Genomic DNA, 19605 nt, shown 5'->3' on the forward strand with positions numbered 1-19605 from the left:
TCAGTTCCACTTCTTTAGGACTTTTGGTATTAGAGGACACATATTGAAAAGTAGACTAGAGCAGGTTTTTTAAGGAAACAGCTGAATCTGCTGTTAGACAGGTGACCAGATCAAGCCTTTCATGCCAACTCAAGTATTTTTTCCTAAGAAACCTGTTCTGGTCTAGTTTTTGATAGGTCTTTTTTGCCACTATAAGCCCTGAAGAAGAGCTATGATCCCCTGAAAAGTGTTGGGTATTGATGTGATTTTTCACTATGATCAGTAAACACCTACTGGACTAACAAAGATCCTGTGGTGCTCTCATCTTTATACTGTACTCAATGCTAAAAGTCTGAGACACTATTTGGGCCCATCAGATTCAAGGGAGTTGCCTTTGTTTTAAAACAAAAAAACATTTCTGTAATGTAACAGGAGCCACATGTTGGGCTGCATGTCCTCCAGGTGTTTAACTATCATGTGGTGAGGAGCACATAGTCTCTTTAACCTATTACTGCCCAGACCCAGTGTTGGTTCCCTAGATCTACTAGAATACTATGGGCACAGGATCCCCAGGATACTGACTGTACTGGGTGGAATTTCTATACCTTGCTCCTGTAACACTCATACTAGCAGAACCTCAGCTTGGCATGGTTCCCCAGCTGTCCACCACATACCTGCTTCAGGCCGTATGGTAAAGGACCCCAGTTTTGGGCACCGCTCGATTCCATAGAATGTCCCCATCTTGGGGTAAGGAAAAGGAAGACTCCACAGGCAGAAAGTCATTGAACTATTTTCTGAACACAGGATTACATATGTACATACTTCTGTCATCCCTTAACGGGTGAGGGCACATTCCTTTAAATTGCAAATGATATAGCAAGAATCAAGAGAAGAATTGAAGAGTAGCCCATAACTACTACAGAAGGAGTTTCCCTAAGTCTAGCTTTCCATGCAAAAGAGATTCGGACTCAAAAACATCATCATCATCCTACTCTACTTCCCTCCTGGACGGAAGCTAAATGGATATAACTTTGCTGACTATATTCTGCTTTACATCATTACTCAAGTAACCAATCCTCCTTGTGGCTTTCCAAAATAACTACTTATGCTATTGTCCTGTTGCCCATGGTGCCCCTGTACTGGTAGGGCAAAGTGACTGCTCACTCCTTCGCTAGGGATCTCCAATGGTCATCTTGGTAACTACAATGGCAACATAACTCAGGATAAACTCAAACCTCCCTTGCACTCCCAGCTAAGTGACATCAAACTAGAGAATTACATCAGGCATATCTTTAGCCCCGCATACCCTACATTTCTACATACTACATATAGCACCCAATCTTTTACCACAGGATCAGCTGTGTCCAATCACAGCTGATCACTATGTAAACAGAAGCCGGTTATTGGCATTCCTTTCCTCACGCTGACAACAGGGAGAGCTGAGGAGAGGAGAGGAGAGCCGATAACCGGCTTGTGTAAAAGGGACATCAACACTGATAATCAGAGCACTGATTATCAGTGTCCTGATTATCAGTGCAGTCCCAACAGTGCCCACCAGTGCTGCCAATCAGTGCCTCCACATCAGTGCCACCTATTAGTGCCCATCAGTGCCGCCTATTAGTCCACATCAGTGTTTTTTATCAGTGCAGCCTCATCAGTGCCTCCTCAGCAGTGCCCATCAGTCCTGCCTATTAGTGCCCATCAATGCCGCTTCATCAGTGCCCATCAGTGTAGCCTAGCAGTGCCCATAAGTGCAGCCTCGTTAGTGCACATCAGTGAAGGAGAAAAATTACCTGTTCTAAAATTTTATAACAAACTTTGGAAAAGTTTTTTATTTCTGTCTTTTTTTGTTTATTTAGCAAAAACTAAAATAATTAAATACCACCAAAAGAAAGCTCTATTTGTGTGAAAAAAATTATAAAAATATACATCTGGGTACAGTGTTGCATGACTGCGCAATTGTCATTCAAAGTGCAACAGCGCTGAAAGCTGGAAATTGGCCTGGGCAGGAAGGGGGGAAAAGTGGCCAGTAGGCAAGTGGTCGCCTGATTCTCACTGGTGCAATTTCAGATGTGACTTTAATCACACAGAATCGCATGACAAAGGAAATCACATTGTGTTTTATGGTGCCTGTTCTTATCAATACGACACCGTGCGGTTCGATTTTAGAAAAGGTTCCTGTGCATTTGTGGTTTAATTTACAATTGGCTCCACAGAATATGCAAACCACATCCAAAGTCGCACTACATAATTGCGCTGAAAACCAAGTAAAATTATATTACAGTCGTGCGAGCCACTAAACCACTTCTCAGTTTTTTTTTCTATCTCCGGGGACTTTATTAGTGAGATATCTAATAAGTTTCAAGGACTGCACCCCTGCTGTGGCCATTATGAGGGGCTCTTATGCCCCCTGCTGGAATTCTTATTTAATTTATACTGTAGAGATTGTAACAGGAAAAACTGAAACACACAAAGGTGATATAGATATAAATCTCCCAGGTGGGTGGGAACAGATCCTGGATTTATAGCAGGGAGAGATTACCACTACAGAATCCACCAGATTCCACCTGGAACTAAAATAACACTTTCTAGTGGACCAAACCTTTAGGATCTTCAGTCATAAATTACAAACTATAGTTTCTAAAAAGGTCATCTTTTAATTGTTTTATGATAATAATAATATTAATAATTTATTAATATTAATAAACAGATAACAAAATGCAGTATTTCAGCAGATCAGAACAGCAGTGCACTATATGGCCCACTGATGCCATCTGCTGGTGATATTAGAATAACTATTTTTCTCTTCTGAGATCATAACATTAAGAGCCCATTCAGACTAGCGCGACTTGTCAGGCTCGCTCGCCATTGAGTAGTACAGGACCCGTTCTAATAGGAGCGACACAAGTCGCTCCGACTTAGAAAAAGGGTCCTGTACTACTTTGGGGCGACCTGGGAGCGACTTGCATAGACTTCCATTATGGAAGTCCCTGCAAGTCGTGCCGAAGTCGCTGTGCACAGGTCGCCCCTCGAAGTCGGATCGCCTCAGTGTGAACCGGCTCAATTCATTTATATAATATTAATTATAATTTTTATTAGTCACGTTTACAAATAATTACTATGTTGTTAATTACTTCCCCTCCAGAAGGTTTACCCCCATTCATGACCAGGCCATTATTTAAAATACGGCACTGTCTTATTCTACCTGACAATTGCACGGTCGTGCGACGCTGTACCCAAATAAAATGTTTGTCCTTTTTTCCCCATAAATAGAGATTTCTTTTGGCGGTATTTGATCACCTCTACGGTTTTTATTTTTTGCACTATAAACGAAAAAAAGACTGACAATTTTGAAAAAAAAAAAAAAAAAACAATATTTTTTACTTTATGCTATAAAGCAGCCTTTGTCAACCTTTTCAACACAAAGGAACCCTTGAAATAAATTTCTGGTCTCGGGGAACTCCTGCTAAAAATTAAAAATCTACAACTCATGACACATTAGTGTGACAGTCAGTGAGAAGAATGCTCCTTACTCTTGTCATCATTGGGAAGAATTATCCCCTTACAGATCGCTAAAAGGAACAATGGTGTCACTGAGAGACAGAAATTGCCCATTGCTCAAGGAACCCCTAGCAACCTCAGCAGGAACTCTGGTTGAGAAACCCTGCTATAAAGCATACCCAGTAAAAAATCTAATTTCTTCATAAATTTAGGCCAATATGTACTTATTTTTGGTAAAAAAAAAAAAAAAAAAAAAAAATCCCAATAAGCGTATATTAATTAGTTGCTGAAAAAGTTATAGCGTCTACAATCTATGGGATATTTTTATTTATTTATTTTATTTTTATTTTTTACTAGTAATGGCTGCGATTAGCGACTTATAGTGGGCCTGCAATGTTGCAGCCAACAAATCGGACACCTAAATGACACTTTTGACACTTTTTGGGGACCAGTGACAACAATACAGTAATCAGTGCTAAAATTATGCACTGTCACTGTACTAATGACACTGGCAGGGAAGGGGTTAATATCAGGGTTGATCAAAGGATTAAATATGTTCTTAAGTTCTGCTTACTAACTGTAGGGGGAGGTTCTTTGACTGGGGGGAAGGCAGAGATCTGTGTTCCAGCTTAGCAGAAACACAGGATCAGAACCTTCCCCTCTGACAGAACGGTGGTCTGCCTTGTTTATATTGGCAGACCACCATTCTGCTTCTTTCCCAAACGATCGGCGGGTCCAATCACAGTGGAAGCGGGTCACCGGCGGTGCGTGCATGCTCCAGACCCGGAAGTACAAGATCATGTACAGGCACTTAAAGAGGTTGTAAACCCTTTTTTTTTTTTTCTTTTTCACCCTGAAAGACAAACACATAATGAGCTAGTATGCATCTCATGCTAGCTCATTATGAAATACTTACCTTAGAACGAGCCCCCCCCCCCCCCCCCGTGCCGCCCGCTTACCTGTATGATGGGCGACATGTCTAGTCGCCCGTCTTCCGGGATCGCGGCATCCGGCCATCTGATTGGCCGGAGCCACAGTGACGTCACTCCCGCACGCGCGCGGGAGCCGACGGTCACGGCACGGGGCTCTGAAGGAACGGCACCAGCGGCTGTTCCTTCAGAGCGCATGCGCCAGTGACGTCACTGGCTGCATGTAAGGTAAATATCTCCTAAACGGTGCATGTTTAGGAGATATTTACAGTACCTATAGGTAAGCCTTATCATAGGATCACCTATAGGTACAACTTGCAGAGGAGGGTTTACTTCCTCTTTAATCCTGTGTAGGAGAGCTGCCTTGCCGCTGTATACAGTATATACAGTATACGGTCTGCGTATGTGGTGGCTGAATTTGTTTTCTTTTTTCAGGGAATTATTCCCCTTTATTTTCGCCTGGTGATCCTGTCTGTAACACACTTCCTGTCCTAGGGGGGGGCGATACTAACTGTACTGCAGTTGAGTAGCAGAGCTGTCAGGCTAGGATAGGAAAGATGTTGGTGCTACATAACACCTCTCCCTCTCCTATTCTCCAACATAACATAGGCCGATCCGATTCACTTCTTATGTGAATCGGATGTGGTTACAAACTCATCAGATTTGAGTTGTGACGGAGAGGGGCTATGGGGGGACAAAGGAGGATGCTGTGCAGGTGCCTAATGTCCTTTTATCAACTGATGACTTCCCTGGTTTTTAGGATGCCAACCGTTGACCTGCGCAGTGCCCAAGGTTGTAATGCGGCCAGAGTTGTATAAAGTACTCGAAACCCATACTTGAGTAAAAGTACAAGTACTCGATCAAAAAGTGACTTGAGTAGAAGTGGAAGTGCTTGATCAAAAAGTGACTTGAGTAGAAGTAGAAGTGCTTGATCAAAAAGTGACTTGAGTAGAAGTACTAAAGTATTCAACATTTTTTGTACTTAAGTATTGCAAGTAGTTTTTTTTTTTTAAATTTTGCTACTCAAGTACTGAAAGTAAAAGTACCAGTAGTTTTGAAAAAAAAAATTGCTACTCAAGTACTGAAAGTAAAAGTACAAGTACTGTGTTATGTAGTTGTTAAAGAAAGAAGTCAAAAGTTTGAACATCATATTGTTTTTTATTATTTCAAATGCAGCTTTTATTTATACATACAGTAGCTTTTATTTTCGTATGCGCTGATAATACACATGTTTTGAGCTTCATGAAACCTGTCATCTACTGTTCTGGCAGTGGTAATTTTTATAATAGTAACGAGTAAATATGCAGCACAAAAAAAAAATATTGGAGTAGAAGTATTGAAATCATCAAAAAAATGTAGTGAAGTAAAAGTGGAAGTAGGAGAAAAAAATTCTACTCCAGGAAAGTACAGATACCGCCTTTCGGTACTTAAGTACAGTAGTGAAGTAGTTCTACTTACTTACTATACATCTCTGAATGCGGCACGATAAAAACTAAGGTTTTGTGTAACAAAGGTAGGCCTGATCCACTCACTAGCTTGTTGATCATTTTTGGGCACCCTGGTTGAACAAGATTGGTTTAGACAACACAAAGAAAGGCAGATAAGGTTCAGATATGTGTCAAGAATTGTGACTCCAAAATTGAAATAACTATCGCTTCAGAGAAGCGGAATCTCCGTTCAGGATAAAGAAATTATATTTTCCTTCTTACACATTTTTTTTGTCTTTTTCTGACGAGAAGATGATTTTATGCTTTGTTTTCATTTCCATCTGTCGCTGAGCATTACAAAATGTCTTAGACTAAAGACAACATCTGCAAAGGATAAAGACATGAGCATGATTGTAGAATGCTTTTAGTAAATACCGACTCTTTCGCTGTGCTAATGTTCATTGAGGTTTCCAAATCTGAGGCTACGGGAATAAAAAAAAGATGCAGATGACAAACACAACATTACAGCTCATATAATAAACAGGCACAGATCTTAGCTAAGATTCGCTCTTGATTATCTTAACCCCTTGTTGCTGGCTGCTTGCAAACATGCTGCTTCTTGACCCTTGGGCCTTAGCGCAGAGAGGCCGCATATTTACGTGAATTAAGGTCAATAGCGATGTGCCGAGAGTGCGCGCCCTGCCCGGTCTCGGTAGCAGTGACCAGCGTCTAACTGAAAGCTCCCGAAAGCTCCCATCCGATTCCCCCATAGAGATGCCTGACGGACTCCATGTGTGAAAGGACCCATACACTCACCAGCCACTTTATTAGGTACACCTGTTCAATTGCTTGGTAACACAAATTGCTAATCAGCCAATCACATGGCAGCAACTCAAAGCATTTAGGCATCTAGCCGTGGTGAAGACAACTTGGTAAGGTTTAAACTGAGCTTTAGAATGGGGTAGAAAGGGGATTTAGGTGACTTTGAATGTGGCATGGTTGTTGGTGCCAGACAGACTGGTCTAAGTATTTAAAAATCTACTGATCTACTGGAATTTTCATGCACAACCATCTCTCGGGTTTACAGAGAATGGTCAGAAAAAGAGAAAATATCCAGTGAGCGGCAGTTGTGTGGAGGAAAATGCCTTGTTGATGTCAGAGGTCTGAGGAGAATGGGCAGACTGGTTTAAGATGATAGAAAGGCAACAGTAACTCAAATACCCTCTCGTTACAACCAAGGTATGCAGAATACCATCTCTAAACGCACAACACATCAAACTCTGAAGCATATGGGCTACAGCAGCAGAAGACCACACCGGGTGCCACTCCTGTCAGCAAAGAACAGAAAACTGAGGCTATAATTCACACAGGATCACCAAAATTGAACAATGAAAGATCGGAAAAACGTTGCCTGGTCTGATAAGTCTGGATTTCAGCTGCGACATTCAGATAGTAGGGTCAGAATTTGGCATAGACAACATGAAAGCATGGATCCATCCTGCCTTGTATCAACGGTTCAGGCTGATGGTGTAATGGTGTGGAGGATATTTTCTTGGCACACTTTGGGCTCCTTATTACCAATTGGGCATTGAATAAACACCACGACCTACCTGACTATTGTTGCTGACCATGTCCATCCCTTTATGACTACAGTGTACCCATCTTCTGATGGCTCCTTCCAGCAGGAAAATGCACCATGTCAAAAAGCTCAAATCATCTCACCACTGCTTTCTTCAACATGACATTGAGGTCACTGTACTCCAATGGCCTCCACACTCATCAGATCTCAATCCAATAGAGCACCTTTGGGATGTGGTGAAACGGAGATTGGCATCATGGATGTGCAGCCGACAAATCTGAGGCAACTGCGTGATGCTATCATGTCACTATGGATCAAAATCTCTGAGGAATATTTCCAACACCTTGTTGAATCTATGCCATGAAGAATTAGGGCAGTTCTGAAAGCAAAAGGGGGTCCAACCCGGTACCAGCAAGGTGTACCTAATAAAGTGGCCGGTGAGTGTATATTGTACATTTGGCCTTTAACCGGTTGCCGACCGCCGCACGACGATATACGTCGGCAGTCAGCCCCGGCCAGGCAAAGTGATGTATATACGTCACTAGCCTGTCACTTGCTAGGGAGCCAATAGCGGGCGAGCGCGCGCCGGCGGAGGCACGCTCCCGCCCCGGCTCGTTCCCCAGCAAGTCCGTGTGTGTGACCGGCGGACCCGATGGTCACTCGCTGATCGTCGCTGCAGAGGGAGAAAGGCAGGCGGCTGATGTAAACAAGCCGCCTGTCATTCTCCCCTGTGTAGAAACAGTGATCATACGGTTCTACTATGTAGGACCGTTGATCATTGTTCCTACACTTCAAGCCACAGCCAATCACAGTTAGAATCATGCCCCTAGGGACACACATAACCCCTCCCTCTCAAATAAAGTTAACCCCTTCACTACCAGTGTCATTTTGCAGTAACAGTGCATATGTATAGCACTGATTACTGCAGTAATGTCACTGGTAACCCCAAAAGTGTCAAAAATGTCAGTCAAGGGTCCGATCTGTCCGCTGCAATGTCACAGTACCGCAAAAAAAATCGCAGATCACCGCCATTACGCGTTAAAAAAAAAACACCAAAAATGACAAAAATCTTTCCCTTAGTTAGTAAACGCAATAACTTTTGCGCAATCCAATCAAAATACGCTTTTTGCGATTTTTTTACCAAACATATGTAGCAGAAAACAAATTGGCCAAAAATGTTAAAAAATTTAGATTTTTAAATTTTTTTGGGGGAATCTCATATAAAAAAATGTGAAAAATATTGTTGTTTTTGCAAAATTTACGCTCTTTTTTTGTTTATAGCGCAAAAAGTAAAAATCGCACAGGTGATCAAATACCACCAAAAGAAAGCTCTGTTTGTGGGGAAAAAAAGGATGTCAAATTCGTTTAGGTACAGCGTCGCACGACCGCGCAATTGTCCGTTAAAATCATGCAGTAAAAAATTTAAAAAAAACCCCTGGTCAGGAAGGGGGTCAGGGTCAGGAAGGGGGTAAAATCTTCCGGGGCTTAAAGTGGAGTTCCACCCTAAATTTATACTTACCTCCATCTTCTCGCTCTGGGTCACCTGAAAAACAAATGGGTAATCGCAATTTTATTATTTTTTTTTACTTACCTTGTAGAGAAAATACTTACCTTACTTCCTTCTTCCTCCCCTCGGCGGCCACGGCGATTCGTCACTTCCTGGCTTTTGCAATGATTCCTGGGAGCTGAACATCATCGCTCCCAGGAATCAATGCGCCTGCACCGACCCCGACGTCAGTTCCGGTTCAGGCGCCTTCTAAACAGCTTCTGGGCATGCCCTGGACAATACTTTTTCAAGGTAAGTATTTCTCCTAAAAGGTAAGTGTAACCCGGGACAGTTCAGAGGCTAGCCATTGTGGAATGTACTAGCCCTGACTGTCCCGGGGGTATTTTTATTAAAAAAAGTATTCCCAGGGTGGAACTCCACTTTAAGTGGTTAAATAATAATGCGCTCCTTATGTGCTACCTATTTTCCATTCATTCCCTAACATCCAGTGTTTTCTGGTTATTTAGATTATTTGCTAGCTGACCATTCGTGGCTTTTAAATAGCAACAAGTAGAGCCAATAATTTTTTTTATTAGAGAAGGAACCATTCATTCAGATTCTCTTTCTATATGTATATTGTATACACTGCTGCATCTACATTGATGTCTCTGGCTGAAACAAAACAGAATGTGCCATCTGCTGGTCACAAAGGGAATTTTTAATCCAATGTTTCTTTAGCAAACTTTGACAACAGTCCTTGTATTCTGGAAATATGAAATCACAGTGTTGCCATCAGGGCTGGCCCAAGACATTGTGCTGCCTGGGTCCAAAAATGAAATGCTGCCCCCCATCCCTCCCCCCAAAAAAAAAGGCCTACACTTTTTTTATTTTATATCATGATAATGAAAACTCAATTTAAATGTATGGGGCAGTTAGATTTTTATGCAACCTTGTCTACATGCACAGTTATATGACACATACCATTATGTTCAATTCCAAACCACAAACTCCACTATTATTTTGTTTGTCTAAATGTCTGACATCACAACACAATCACATAATGAACGTTCCCCGGAGGAGACCCTCCGCCTCCTCATACCCATCAGCTTACACTACGGACGGCAGTATGAGATAGGGAAATGCCACCCGTAACGCGCCCCAAACTGATGACACACAAAACTGCTGGAAAAAAAAATCTTGGGCATCAATTTGCTGCCCCTCTCAAAGTGCTGCCTGGGTCCAATGAAGGGCCGGTCCTGGTTGCCATAACCACCTCTATATTTTTCAAGATAAAATTGAAAGTGAGGGAGTGTTATAACCAGTGCTTTAAGTGGCCCAAAAGAGGTGCCGGTACTCTATTATAAATTTTGTCGCCCCCCCCCCACCCCACATCAGGGTCCCCACAGAGCACCCCCCCCCTGGCCTGGGCTAGGACTCCAGAGCAGGGGGACTCACTGGTGCTGACTGGTTTGGCTCTGGAGTGGGAAATATTCTTGGGGTGGGGGCAATTGAGGGCGCAGATGTCCAAAATGAGTGTACTGGTACGCTAAGGGGCACGGAGAGGTGGCGGTATGCTCAAGAGCCATATTTGGAAGTGGCGGTACTGAGTACCAGTGCATAACGGCCCACTTAAAGCACTGCTTATAACCCTGGTCAGTGTTTTATGTCCATTGGGAAGATTTCCCTTCACTTCCTGCCCCATAGCCAAAACAGGAAGTGAGAGGATGGAATGACTGGCTGTCACCAGAATTAGTGTCAGCATTGCAAGACTCTTCCTCTATCCATGCTCTGCTGACAACCCAAGTTTGGGGATTTTCTTTCACTTTTGGTGATAATGGTCACCAGGGCAACAAGAGGATCTCCAAAACAGGGGCACAGACAGCAAAAAAAAAAAAAATCAGGAATTCTAATTCTTCTCCACTCTATTCAATATAAAAGAAGGTTCAGCCTTTGGTTATACTTTAACCACTTCAGCCCCGGAAGGTTTTACCCCCTTAATGACCAGGCCATTTTTTGCAATTCGGCACTGTGTTAGTTTAACGGAAAATTGCACGGTCGTGCAACCTTGTTCCCAAATACAATTGATGACCTTTTTTCCCCACAAAAAGAGCTTTCTTTTGGGGGTATTTGATCACTTCTGAGGTTTTTAGATTTTGCGCTATAAACAAAAAAAGAGCGACAAGGTTGAAAAAAAACGTCATATTTTTTACTTTCTGCTATAAAACATTCCCAATAAAAATATTTTAAAAATTAAAATATGTTATCAGTTTCGGCCAATTTGTATTCTGCTACATATTTTTGGTAAAAAAAATCCCAAAAAGCGTATTTTAATTGGTTTGCGCAAAAGTTATTGCGTTTACAAACTATGGGATAGATTTTTGGACTTTTTATTTATTTATTTATTTATTAGTAATGGCGTCGATCTGCGATTTTTAGCGGGACTGCGACATTGCGGCGGACAGATCGGACCCCTAACTGACATTTTTGACACTTTTTGGGGACCAGTGACACTAATACAGTAATCAGTGCTAAATAATATGCACTGTTACTGTATAAATGACACTGGCAGGGAAGAGGTTAATATTGGGGGTGATCAAAGGGGTTAATGTATGCCTAAAGTGCTTGCTCACTGTGTGTGTGTGTGGGGGGGGGGGGGGGGTTCTGTGACAGGCACAGAGAGATTGGGGTTTCAGCTTAGCTGAAACTGCAGATCTGTCCCTGCCTGTCTGACAGAAGATCCGCCTGCTTTGTTTACAAAAGCAGGCGGGTCTTCTCTCGGTTTCTCCAACGATCGTGGGAGAGCAGCGGCAAACGCCCCGCCAAAACCACGTGCACGAAGTTACGTAGTATTACGTGACTGAGCGCAGCCAAGCCACCCTGCCGCAGTAAATGTGCGGCAGGCGATCGGCAAGTGGTTAAAGTACTATTAAAACTTTGTAGTAAAGTGTATCTAGTGTAATTCAGGCCTATCCAATTAAATACCTCTGTTTCTTCTCTTTCCTGTATCCCTCCATCTTCCCCTGAAAATGTCTGGTCAGGAGCACGCCCTGTGGGGGGCAGTAGAGGCAGTAGGGGATGTTGGCATTGTCCTGTTGGCATGTAGCGGCAGGCGCGGGGTAAAGCAGAGCCAGCATCCACTTTTTGCTCTTGTGCTGCTCAAGAGTGCACATGGGAAAGCGTCACCCACCATTAACAAAGCAGCAGGACAGCCCCAGCGATCATACTACGCTAGCATCTCAGAAAACGTGCAAGGCAGCAGAAGTACGCACATCCAGGGAGACCCCAGGGAGACAATGGAGGCCAAAGGGACACACTACTGGACAAAACAGCAAACTGCAACTTTCAGAGGCTGGTAATACTATAAAGATGGCACAAAACAGGGGACAGGAGGAAAAAATGCATAACCATATGTAGCACCCTACAGGTAGGTGCTAGGTAAATGTATAGTGGGCTTTGTCTCCCTAACATCAGGGCCATGATTTCTTTTAGTAGGGTGTCATGGTTTCATGTCGTACTGAGGGAGCTCCGCATTCGGTAATGTCTGAGAGGAACGAAAGAGAGGGAAGGGAGGTGTCCCCTCCGTGTTGGGGGGTTCTTTCATGTGTCAGAGGGGTCCCCTCTGCACTGTTGGGGTCACAGGTGCCAGAATGGGATTCTGTCATGTGACTGGGGGTCCCCTTTGCACTGTTGGGGTCACAGGTGCCAGAATGGGGTTCTGTCATGTGTCAGAGGGGTCCCCTCTGCACTGTTGGGGTCACAGGTGCCAGAATGAGGTTCTGTCATGTGACTGGGGGTCCCCTCTGCACTGTTGGGGGGTTACAGATGCCAGAATGGGGTTCTGTCATGTGTCAGAGGGGTCCCCTCTGCACTGTTGGGGGGTCACAGGTGCCAGAATGGTGTTCTGTCATGTGTCAGAGGGGTCCCCTCTGCACTGTTGGGGTCACAGGTGCCAGAATGGTGTTCTGTCATGTGTCAGAGGGGTCCCCTCTGCACTGTTGGGGTCACAGGTGCCAGAAAGGGATTCTGTCATGTGACTGGGGGTCCCCTCTGCACTGTTGGGGTCACAGGTGCCAGAATGAGGTTCTGTCATATGACTGGGGGTCCCCTCTGCACTGTTGGGGGGGGGGTTACAGGTGTCAGAATAGTGTTCTGTCATGTGACTGGAGGGGTCCCCTCTCCACTGTTGGGGGGGTCACCGGTGCCAGAAAGGGGCTCTGTCATGTGACTGGAGGCGTCCCCTCTCCACTGTTGGGGGGGTCACAGGTGCCAGAAAGGGGTTCTGTCATGTGACTGGAGGGATCCCCTCTACACTGTTGGGGGGCCATAGGTGCCAGAATGGGTTTCTGTCATGTGACTGGAGGGTTTCCCTCTGCACTGTTGGGGGTCACAGGTGCCAGAATGGAGTTCTTTCATGTGACGGGGGGTCCCCTCTGCACTGTGTTGGGATCGCTCATTGTGGGATGGGGAAGGTCTGTCATGTTGGGGTGTCCCCTCTTTTCTGTATTGGGGTAACAAGTGAGGGGGTGGGGTTCTGTCATGTGGTTGGGGTGTCCCCCTTGTAGTAAGTTCAGATCACTAGTGGCGGGATGGGTGAAGGGTCTTTCATGTAATTGGGGTGTACCCTCTCCACTATTGGACCTTGATAGGGGGGGGAGTCTGTTATGTCACTGGAGCCTCCCCTCTGCATTGTGTTGTGCCCAGACAAAAAATGTAATATGTAAATATAAATAAAGTGCAAAGTGTAAATAAGTGCGATAAAACCTAATTATACCAGATAGTATAATCGTACTTATTTACACTTTGCACTTTATTTATATTTACATATTACATTTTTTGTATGGTCACACCTGAGCACATTTCACACTTTAGAATTGCAGGGAATTGTAATGAAAATGTTAACCTTTATGCAGAAGTAGTGCAGCTGAATGAGAGAATTATTCCAACTCTGCTACTTTGGTCTTAAGTTTGAAATTCCCTTTTCAATTTCCTGTCAGAGCCGGTTCACACTGCCGCGACCACTAAAGTCGCCTCATAAGGGGCGACTTCTAGCGCGACTTTTAGCGCGACTTCAGCGCGACTTCAGCACGACTTCAGTGCGACTTACGCGAGACGACTTTGTAGGACTTCGTATTTGGCCAATCAGAATATGATGTGTTGTGACCTAATTTCCCTTTCCTTTTTTTTTTTTTTTTTTGCTGGCATTTATCGGGCATTTTTTGGGTGTCTTTGGAGGAAGGCATGTCTTTAGTGTCTGGGGGGTCTAAAAAGTGTACCTGTGAAGTTTCAGCTCTGTAGCATGTCCAGAACCAGAAAAAAATTAGCATTTTTCTTATAATTATTAATACAGCAGTGTGGCAGATTCTGTACACCTTGCCTTTTTTCTTGCAGGCATTTATCGGGCATTTTTGGAGGCAGGCATGACTTTTTTTGGATTTAGTGTCTGGGGAGTCCAAAAAGTGTACCTGTGAAGTTTCATCTCTGTAGCATGTCCAGAACCCCCAAAAAATTAGCATTTTTCTTATAATTTTTTTAGAACATTAATACGGCTTCTCTCCACCTGGCTTTTTTTCTTGCAGGCATTTATCAGGCATTTTTTGAGGCAGGCATGACTTTTTTTGGATTTAGTGTCTGGGGGGGTCCAAAAAGTGTACCTGTGAAGTTTCATCTCTGTAGCATGTCCAGAACCCCCAAAAAATTAGCATTTTTCTTATAATTTTTTTAGAACATTAATACGGCTTCTCTCCACCTGGCTTTTTTTCTTGCAGGCATTTATCGGGCATTTTTGGAGGCAGGCATGACTCCTATTGATAGCAGAAGAACAAAGCAGCAGACAGAAATTACAATTTTATTTGAGACAAGTACACACTACAGAGGGATATGTTTTGTACATATTTCATGTCTAAGGTTTACCACTTTCAAATTTTAGTGAAAAGAAAACTCTAAATTTTGTGTGATGTAGGAGATTCAAAGGAAGGAAGGTCAGCAATGAAAATCTTAGGATGACAGGTGTACTTTGACAAAACTTTTTGAAAAACAAAAACTATTTGCTACCCAACCACAATTGCTTTAATCCTTGTATCTAAGAAGATCTTGCCATCTCTCATGGTGCTGAATTCTGGGTTCTGCAGGTCCTCCATGATTTTTGCTTTGATTTCAGCGGGTGCCGTTTCTGTAAAGTGTAATTTCTCTGTGACTGCATCGAGCAACATCTCGCCAACATCACTGCCCTCTACAAAACACTCAGTGATATCGAAGTACGAGTCGATGTCATGGGTCTCGTATCTCACGGGGATGGTATCAAGGATTCCAGTGAGGTCCTCCGAGCACAAATCCATGCAATAATCTTCCTGTGAAAGCCATGTATGTCTCTTGTACAATTTATTCCATCCGCAGTCCCCTATAGAACAATCAGTGAGAGTAAAAGGTGTGACTTCACAGGAGCAGCCAATCACTGGCATCATACACAATCATTGGCAGAATCTAATAGTTCTCCTTTATTAAATGAACAAAGTCACTTTTTTTCTTTTGACTTTTGCCATCTACTGTACATTTACAAAGAAACATTTAGAAGACATTTACATTTTAGGAGGTATACTATTTAGGAGGTACACTTGTCAAAAGTATTGGGACACGTGCCTTTACAGGCACATGAACTGTAATGGCATTCCAGTCCATTGGGTTCAGTATTGAGTTGGCTCACCCTTTGCCTTTATTACAGCTTCAACTCTTCTAGGAAGGCTGTCCACAAGGTTTAGGAGTGTTTATATGGGAATGTTTGACCCCTTAGTGAAGGGAACTCTTAAGGCGTCAGCATACCAAGACATTTTGGACATGTAGCACCCTCCTAGGTAGGTGCTAGGTAAAAGCATTGTTTGCTCCATCTGCTTATCAGGGGAGCCTGATCAGTAGGTGTGCCTGTTACATGTGTCCATGTGTGATTCACTTGGTCTGAGGCAGTGTACCCACTGTATCCAATAGGGGAGCCTGTTGGACAGTGGAGGAAACCCAGCCAATGACACACAGGCTTTTGTGGCTGTCCCAATGGGAGGGCACAAGTGCAGTGCATCCTGGGATTGGTCATAAAAGCCAAGGGCACAAGTAACAGGGCGTCTTTGGGTGGGAAGCCAGGTCCCAGGAGGAGGGTGGCGGCTGTCTCTCCTCTTGTCAGTGTGGAAGGTGGTCACAGACAGTCGGCCTAAGGGACCAGAAGTGTGGTGCTGAGCCAGGAGGTCCAGTGGATGCTGACCAGGGAGTTGAAGGCAGAGCAATCTGAGGAAAAACAGTGTCCGTGTGTACCAGGGAGCTTGCTGGGGGTCTGCCCAGGAAGGGGACCACTCCAGTGAGGGTCAGTGGACAAGAGCTAGCACACACAGCAAGTGAGAAAGGGGGTGCCAGGTTTAGGACCCTGAAGGTTCAACACAACAGGATCATTTTCACTATCATACCTTCAGTGGCAGAGTGAAGCAGCGGCCTTGCCGCATACTCTACAGATAGATGTCCTCTACATTATGCATAGTTCAAGTTGGAGTATCTCACTCATCCCTTCTCCCATCCAAGTTCTAAAATAAAACACAGAAACCAAATCCCCTGGACTGTTCATTGTCTGAGCCAAGTGTTAAAGTGATAAGATTTTATGGACTGTTGCTATGGGTAACCCAGGGGAATCCAATCTCAGCAGCTCCCTAGGGGGCAGTGCTACAGACAATTTCATGCTCCCAACTGAGTTTGATGATGGCCCCTTCCTGCTCCAATATGACTGCGCACCAGTGCACAAAGCAAGGTCCATAAAGACATGAATGAGTGAGTTGGGGTGAAGAAACTTGATTGGCCTGCACAGAGTCCTGACCTCAACCCGATAGGACACCTTTGGGATAAATTAGAGTGGAGACTGCAAGCCAGGCCTTCTCGTTCTCATCCAACACCAGTGCCTGACCTCACAAATGCGCTTCTGGAAGAATGGTCAAACATTCCCATAGACACACTCCTAAACCTTGTGGACAGCCTTCCCAGAAGACTTGAAGCTGTTATAGCTGCAAAGTGTGCGTTAAACCCTACAGATTAAGACTGGGATGCCATTAAAGTTCATGTGCGTGTAAAGGCAGGCGTCCCAATACTTTTTACAATATAGTGGATATACAGATGGGGAAATAAAGAGGATGCCATTGCTGACATTTTTCTCAACCTGTTAGTTGCCTGGTTGTCTCTGGCTTCAATACTGGAGACTCAGCATAAGCATACAGACAGTGAAATCAGAACTGATTTGGATACATTTTCTCAGTCAAGGACTCGATAAAGTACTGACATTATTGGATCAGCATTACAGCCAGGCAGTTAACATCCCCAAAAAGAGAGGCCAGCAATGCCAACATCTATACCTCTTCAGTACAATGGACCTGTGATGTTACCTTCTAAGGTGGCCCAAGGTCTAGTTTAAGGTGTCTTTAGGTCATCTTCAGAGTACTTAAACCCTAAAACCCGGGCTCTGTATCATGCAAATATTGACTGCAACTATCATTGCTGATCACTGTTGATCAGCAATAGAGATAAGCATGAGGCATATAAATAAATAGCGCTACTGGGCGCTACTGGGTGTGATCCAATCTCAGCTGCTAGCACACCAACAGATAATAATTGGTAAAACAATTCACAAATTAAGTGCTGCGTTCAAGAAAACATAAAACAAAAATATTTAAATTCAGTCCACCATGTGCGGAAGGTAATACATTAACTCAAAAGTCCAAATGAATATATATAAGTCCACCATCTTGTGAAATGTGAAAACAAAATCACTTGCAATATATTGTCCTTTAAAGGAAGCAAAGTTCAACTCTTTACAGTTTTCTCTACCACATGCTCATTAAAACATGCTTACTGAAGCAATTTGGCTGTTTAAAGTGTTACTAAACCCAGGAGCCTGCACTCACTATATATGGTCTCCCACAGTACACAGAACATGGAAATGCAATTTATTTAGTAAATATAAACTGCTAAATACCTTTCTCATCAGCATTCACAGCAGTCTTGTGACTTTATCAGTGTCTGGTTAAAGCTTATAGGAGGAGTTTTTGTTCTCCTCTGACTGTCCTATAAGTCTGCAGGACCCCTGACCCTCTGTCTTAACAGTGCTGATTGGCCCTGTGCTGATCACATGCACTCTCCCAAGAAACAAAAAAAATCTCTAGCAATAAACACCAAACTGAGCATGTGTGGAGTGCCCGCAAGGCTCTGTTCTATCTGGAGACGGTTTGGGGACAGTGGAAGGATCAGAGGAGACAGGATCCAACAGCCTTTTTACACAATGCAGAGCATTAAAGGGGTTAGCAAATTCAGAAGGTTTTTTTTTTTATCTTACTGCATTCTATGCAGTAAGATAATAGGCCTTCTGTGTGCAGCAGCCCCCTCCGCCCCCCTAATACTTACCTGAGCCCCAGTGGCGGCTGGTGCTAAAAAATTTTGGGGGGGCGCAAACAGAAGAATGTAATAGGCATTGCTTTACGGCAAAAAAAGCTGTAAAAAATTGCGTGACTTTGAGGTTACAAAAGTGTGAAAGGGGCCTTCAGTAATCAAGGTATAGTGTACCCCCTTCAATGCAGAGTGACCAGCTTGCCCCCTTTCAATGCAGAGAGACCAGCGTGCCCCCTTTCAATGCAGAATGACCAGCGTGCCCCCTTTCAATGCAGAGTGACCAGCTTGCCCCCTTTCAATGCAGAGAGAACAGCGTGCCCCCTTTCAATGCAGAATGACCAGCTTGCCCCCTTTTAATGCAGAGTAACCAGCGTGTCCCCTTTCAATGCAGAGTGACCAGCGTGCCCCCTTCAATGCAGAGAGATCAGCGTGCCCCCTTTCAATGCAGAGAGATCAGTGTGCCCCTTTCAATGCAGAGAGATCAGTGTGCCCATTTCAATGCAGAGAGATCAGTGTGCCCCCATTCAATGCAGAGAGAACAGTGTGCCCCCTTCAATGCAGAGAGATCAGTGTGCCCCCTTCAATACAGAGAGATCAGTGTGCCCCCTTTCAATGCAGAGAGATCAGTGTGCCCCTTGCAATGCAGAGAGATCAGTGTGCCCCTTTCAATGCAGAGAGATCAGTGCGCCCCCTTTCAATGCAGAGAGATCAGTGTGCCCCCATTCAATGCAGAGAGATCAGTGTGCCCCCACATTCAATGCAGAGAGATCGGTGTGCCCCATTCAATGCAGATAGATCAGTGTGCCCCCTTCAGTGCAGAGAGATCAGTGTGCCCCCATTCAATACAGAGAGATCAGTGTGCCCCTTTCAATGCAGAGAGATCAGCGTGCCCCCATTCAATACAGAGAGATCAGTGTGCCCCTTTCAATGCAGAGAGATCAGTGTGCCCCCATTCAATACAGAGAGATCATCGTGCCCTCATTCAATGCAGAGTGACCAGCGTAGCGTGCCGTGCACCCCCCCCCCCCTCCAGGACCAGTGCACTTACCTGCAACTTCTCCTCGAGTCCTCCCACCTCCTCCTCGGCCAATGGCATGATTTTGCCTTTCGCCCAATCAGGAAGCGGGTCTCGGACCAATTCGCTACTGTCACACAATGGGTGGGCTCGGGGCACACTGCTCTGTGCCCCGGGTCCACCCTTTTCTGAAGCCTATTAGAGCCTCTGGCTCTAATCAGGTGACTCCGAAAAAAAAAAACCCCATTGAGCTCCATTAGTCCCGCATGCAGATTAGGGGGCCG

The 19605-nt window shown here is 44.3% G+C and overlaps 1 protein-coding gene across 2 annotated transcripts in view; it reads right to left on the minus strand.

Annotated features, from left to right (window-relative positions):
* Nucleotides 1-14936: 14936 nt before the first annotated feature.
* The window catches only part of LOC309559244 (histamine N-methyltransferase-like), a 29948-nt gene continuing 25279 nt past the window's right edge, over nt 14937-19605 (minus strand). For both annotated transcript variants that reach the window (XM_082262464.1, XM_082262463.1), the window contains one exon: nt 14937-15298. In XM_082262464.1, the coding sequence (XP_082118590.1) occupies nt 14949-15298 (350 nt within the window). In that variant the 3' untranslated portion in view covers nt 14937-14948. The remainder of the gene's footprint in view (nt 15299-19605) is intronic.

Source organism: Pelophylax lessonae, assembly GCF_965119305.1.
Source record: "Pelophylax lessonae genome assembly, chromosome: 6".
Classification (NCBI taxonomy): Eukaryota; Metazoa; Chordata; class Amphibia; order Anura; family Ranidae; genus Pelophylax; species Pelophylax lessonae.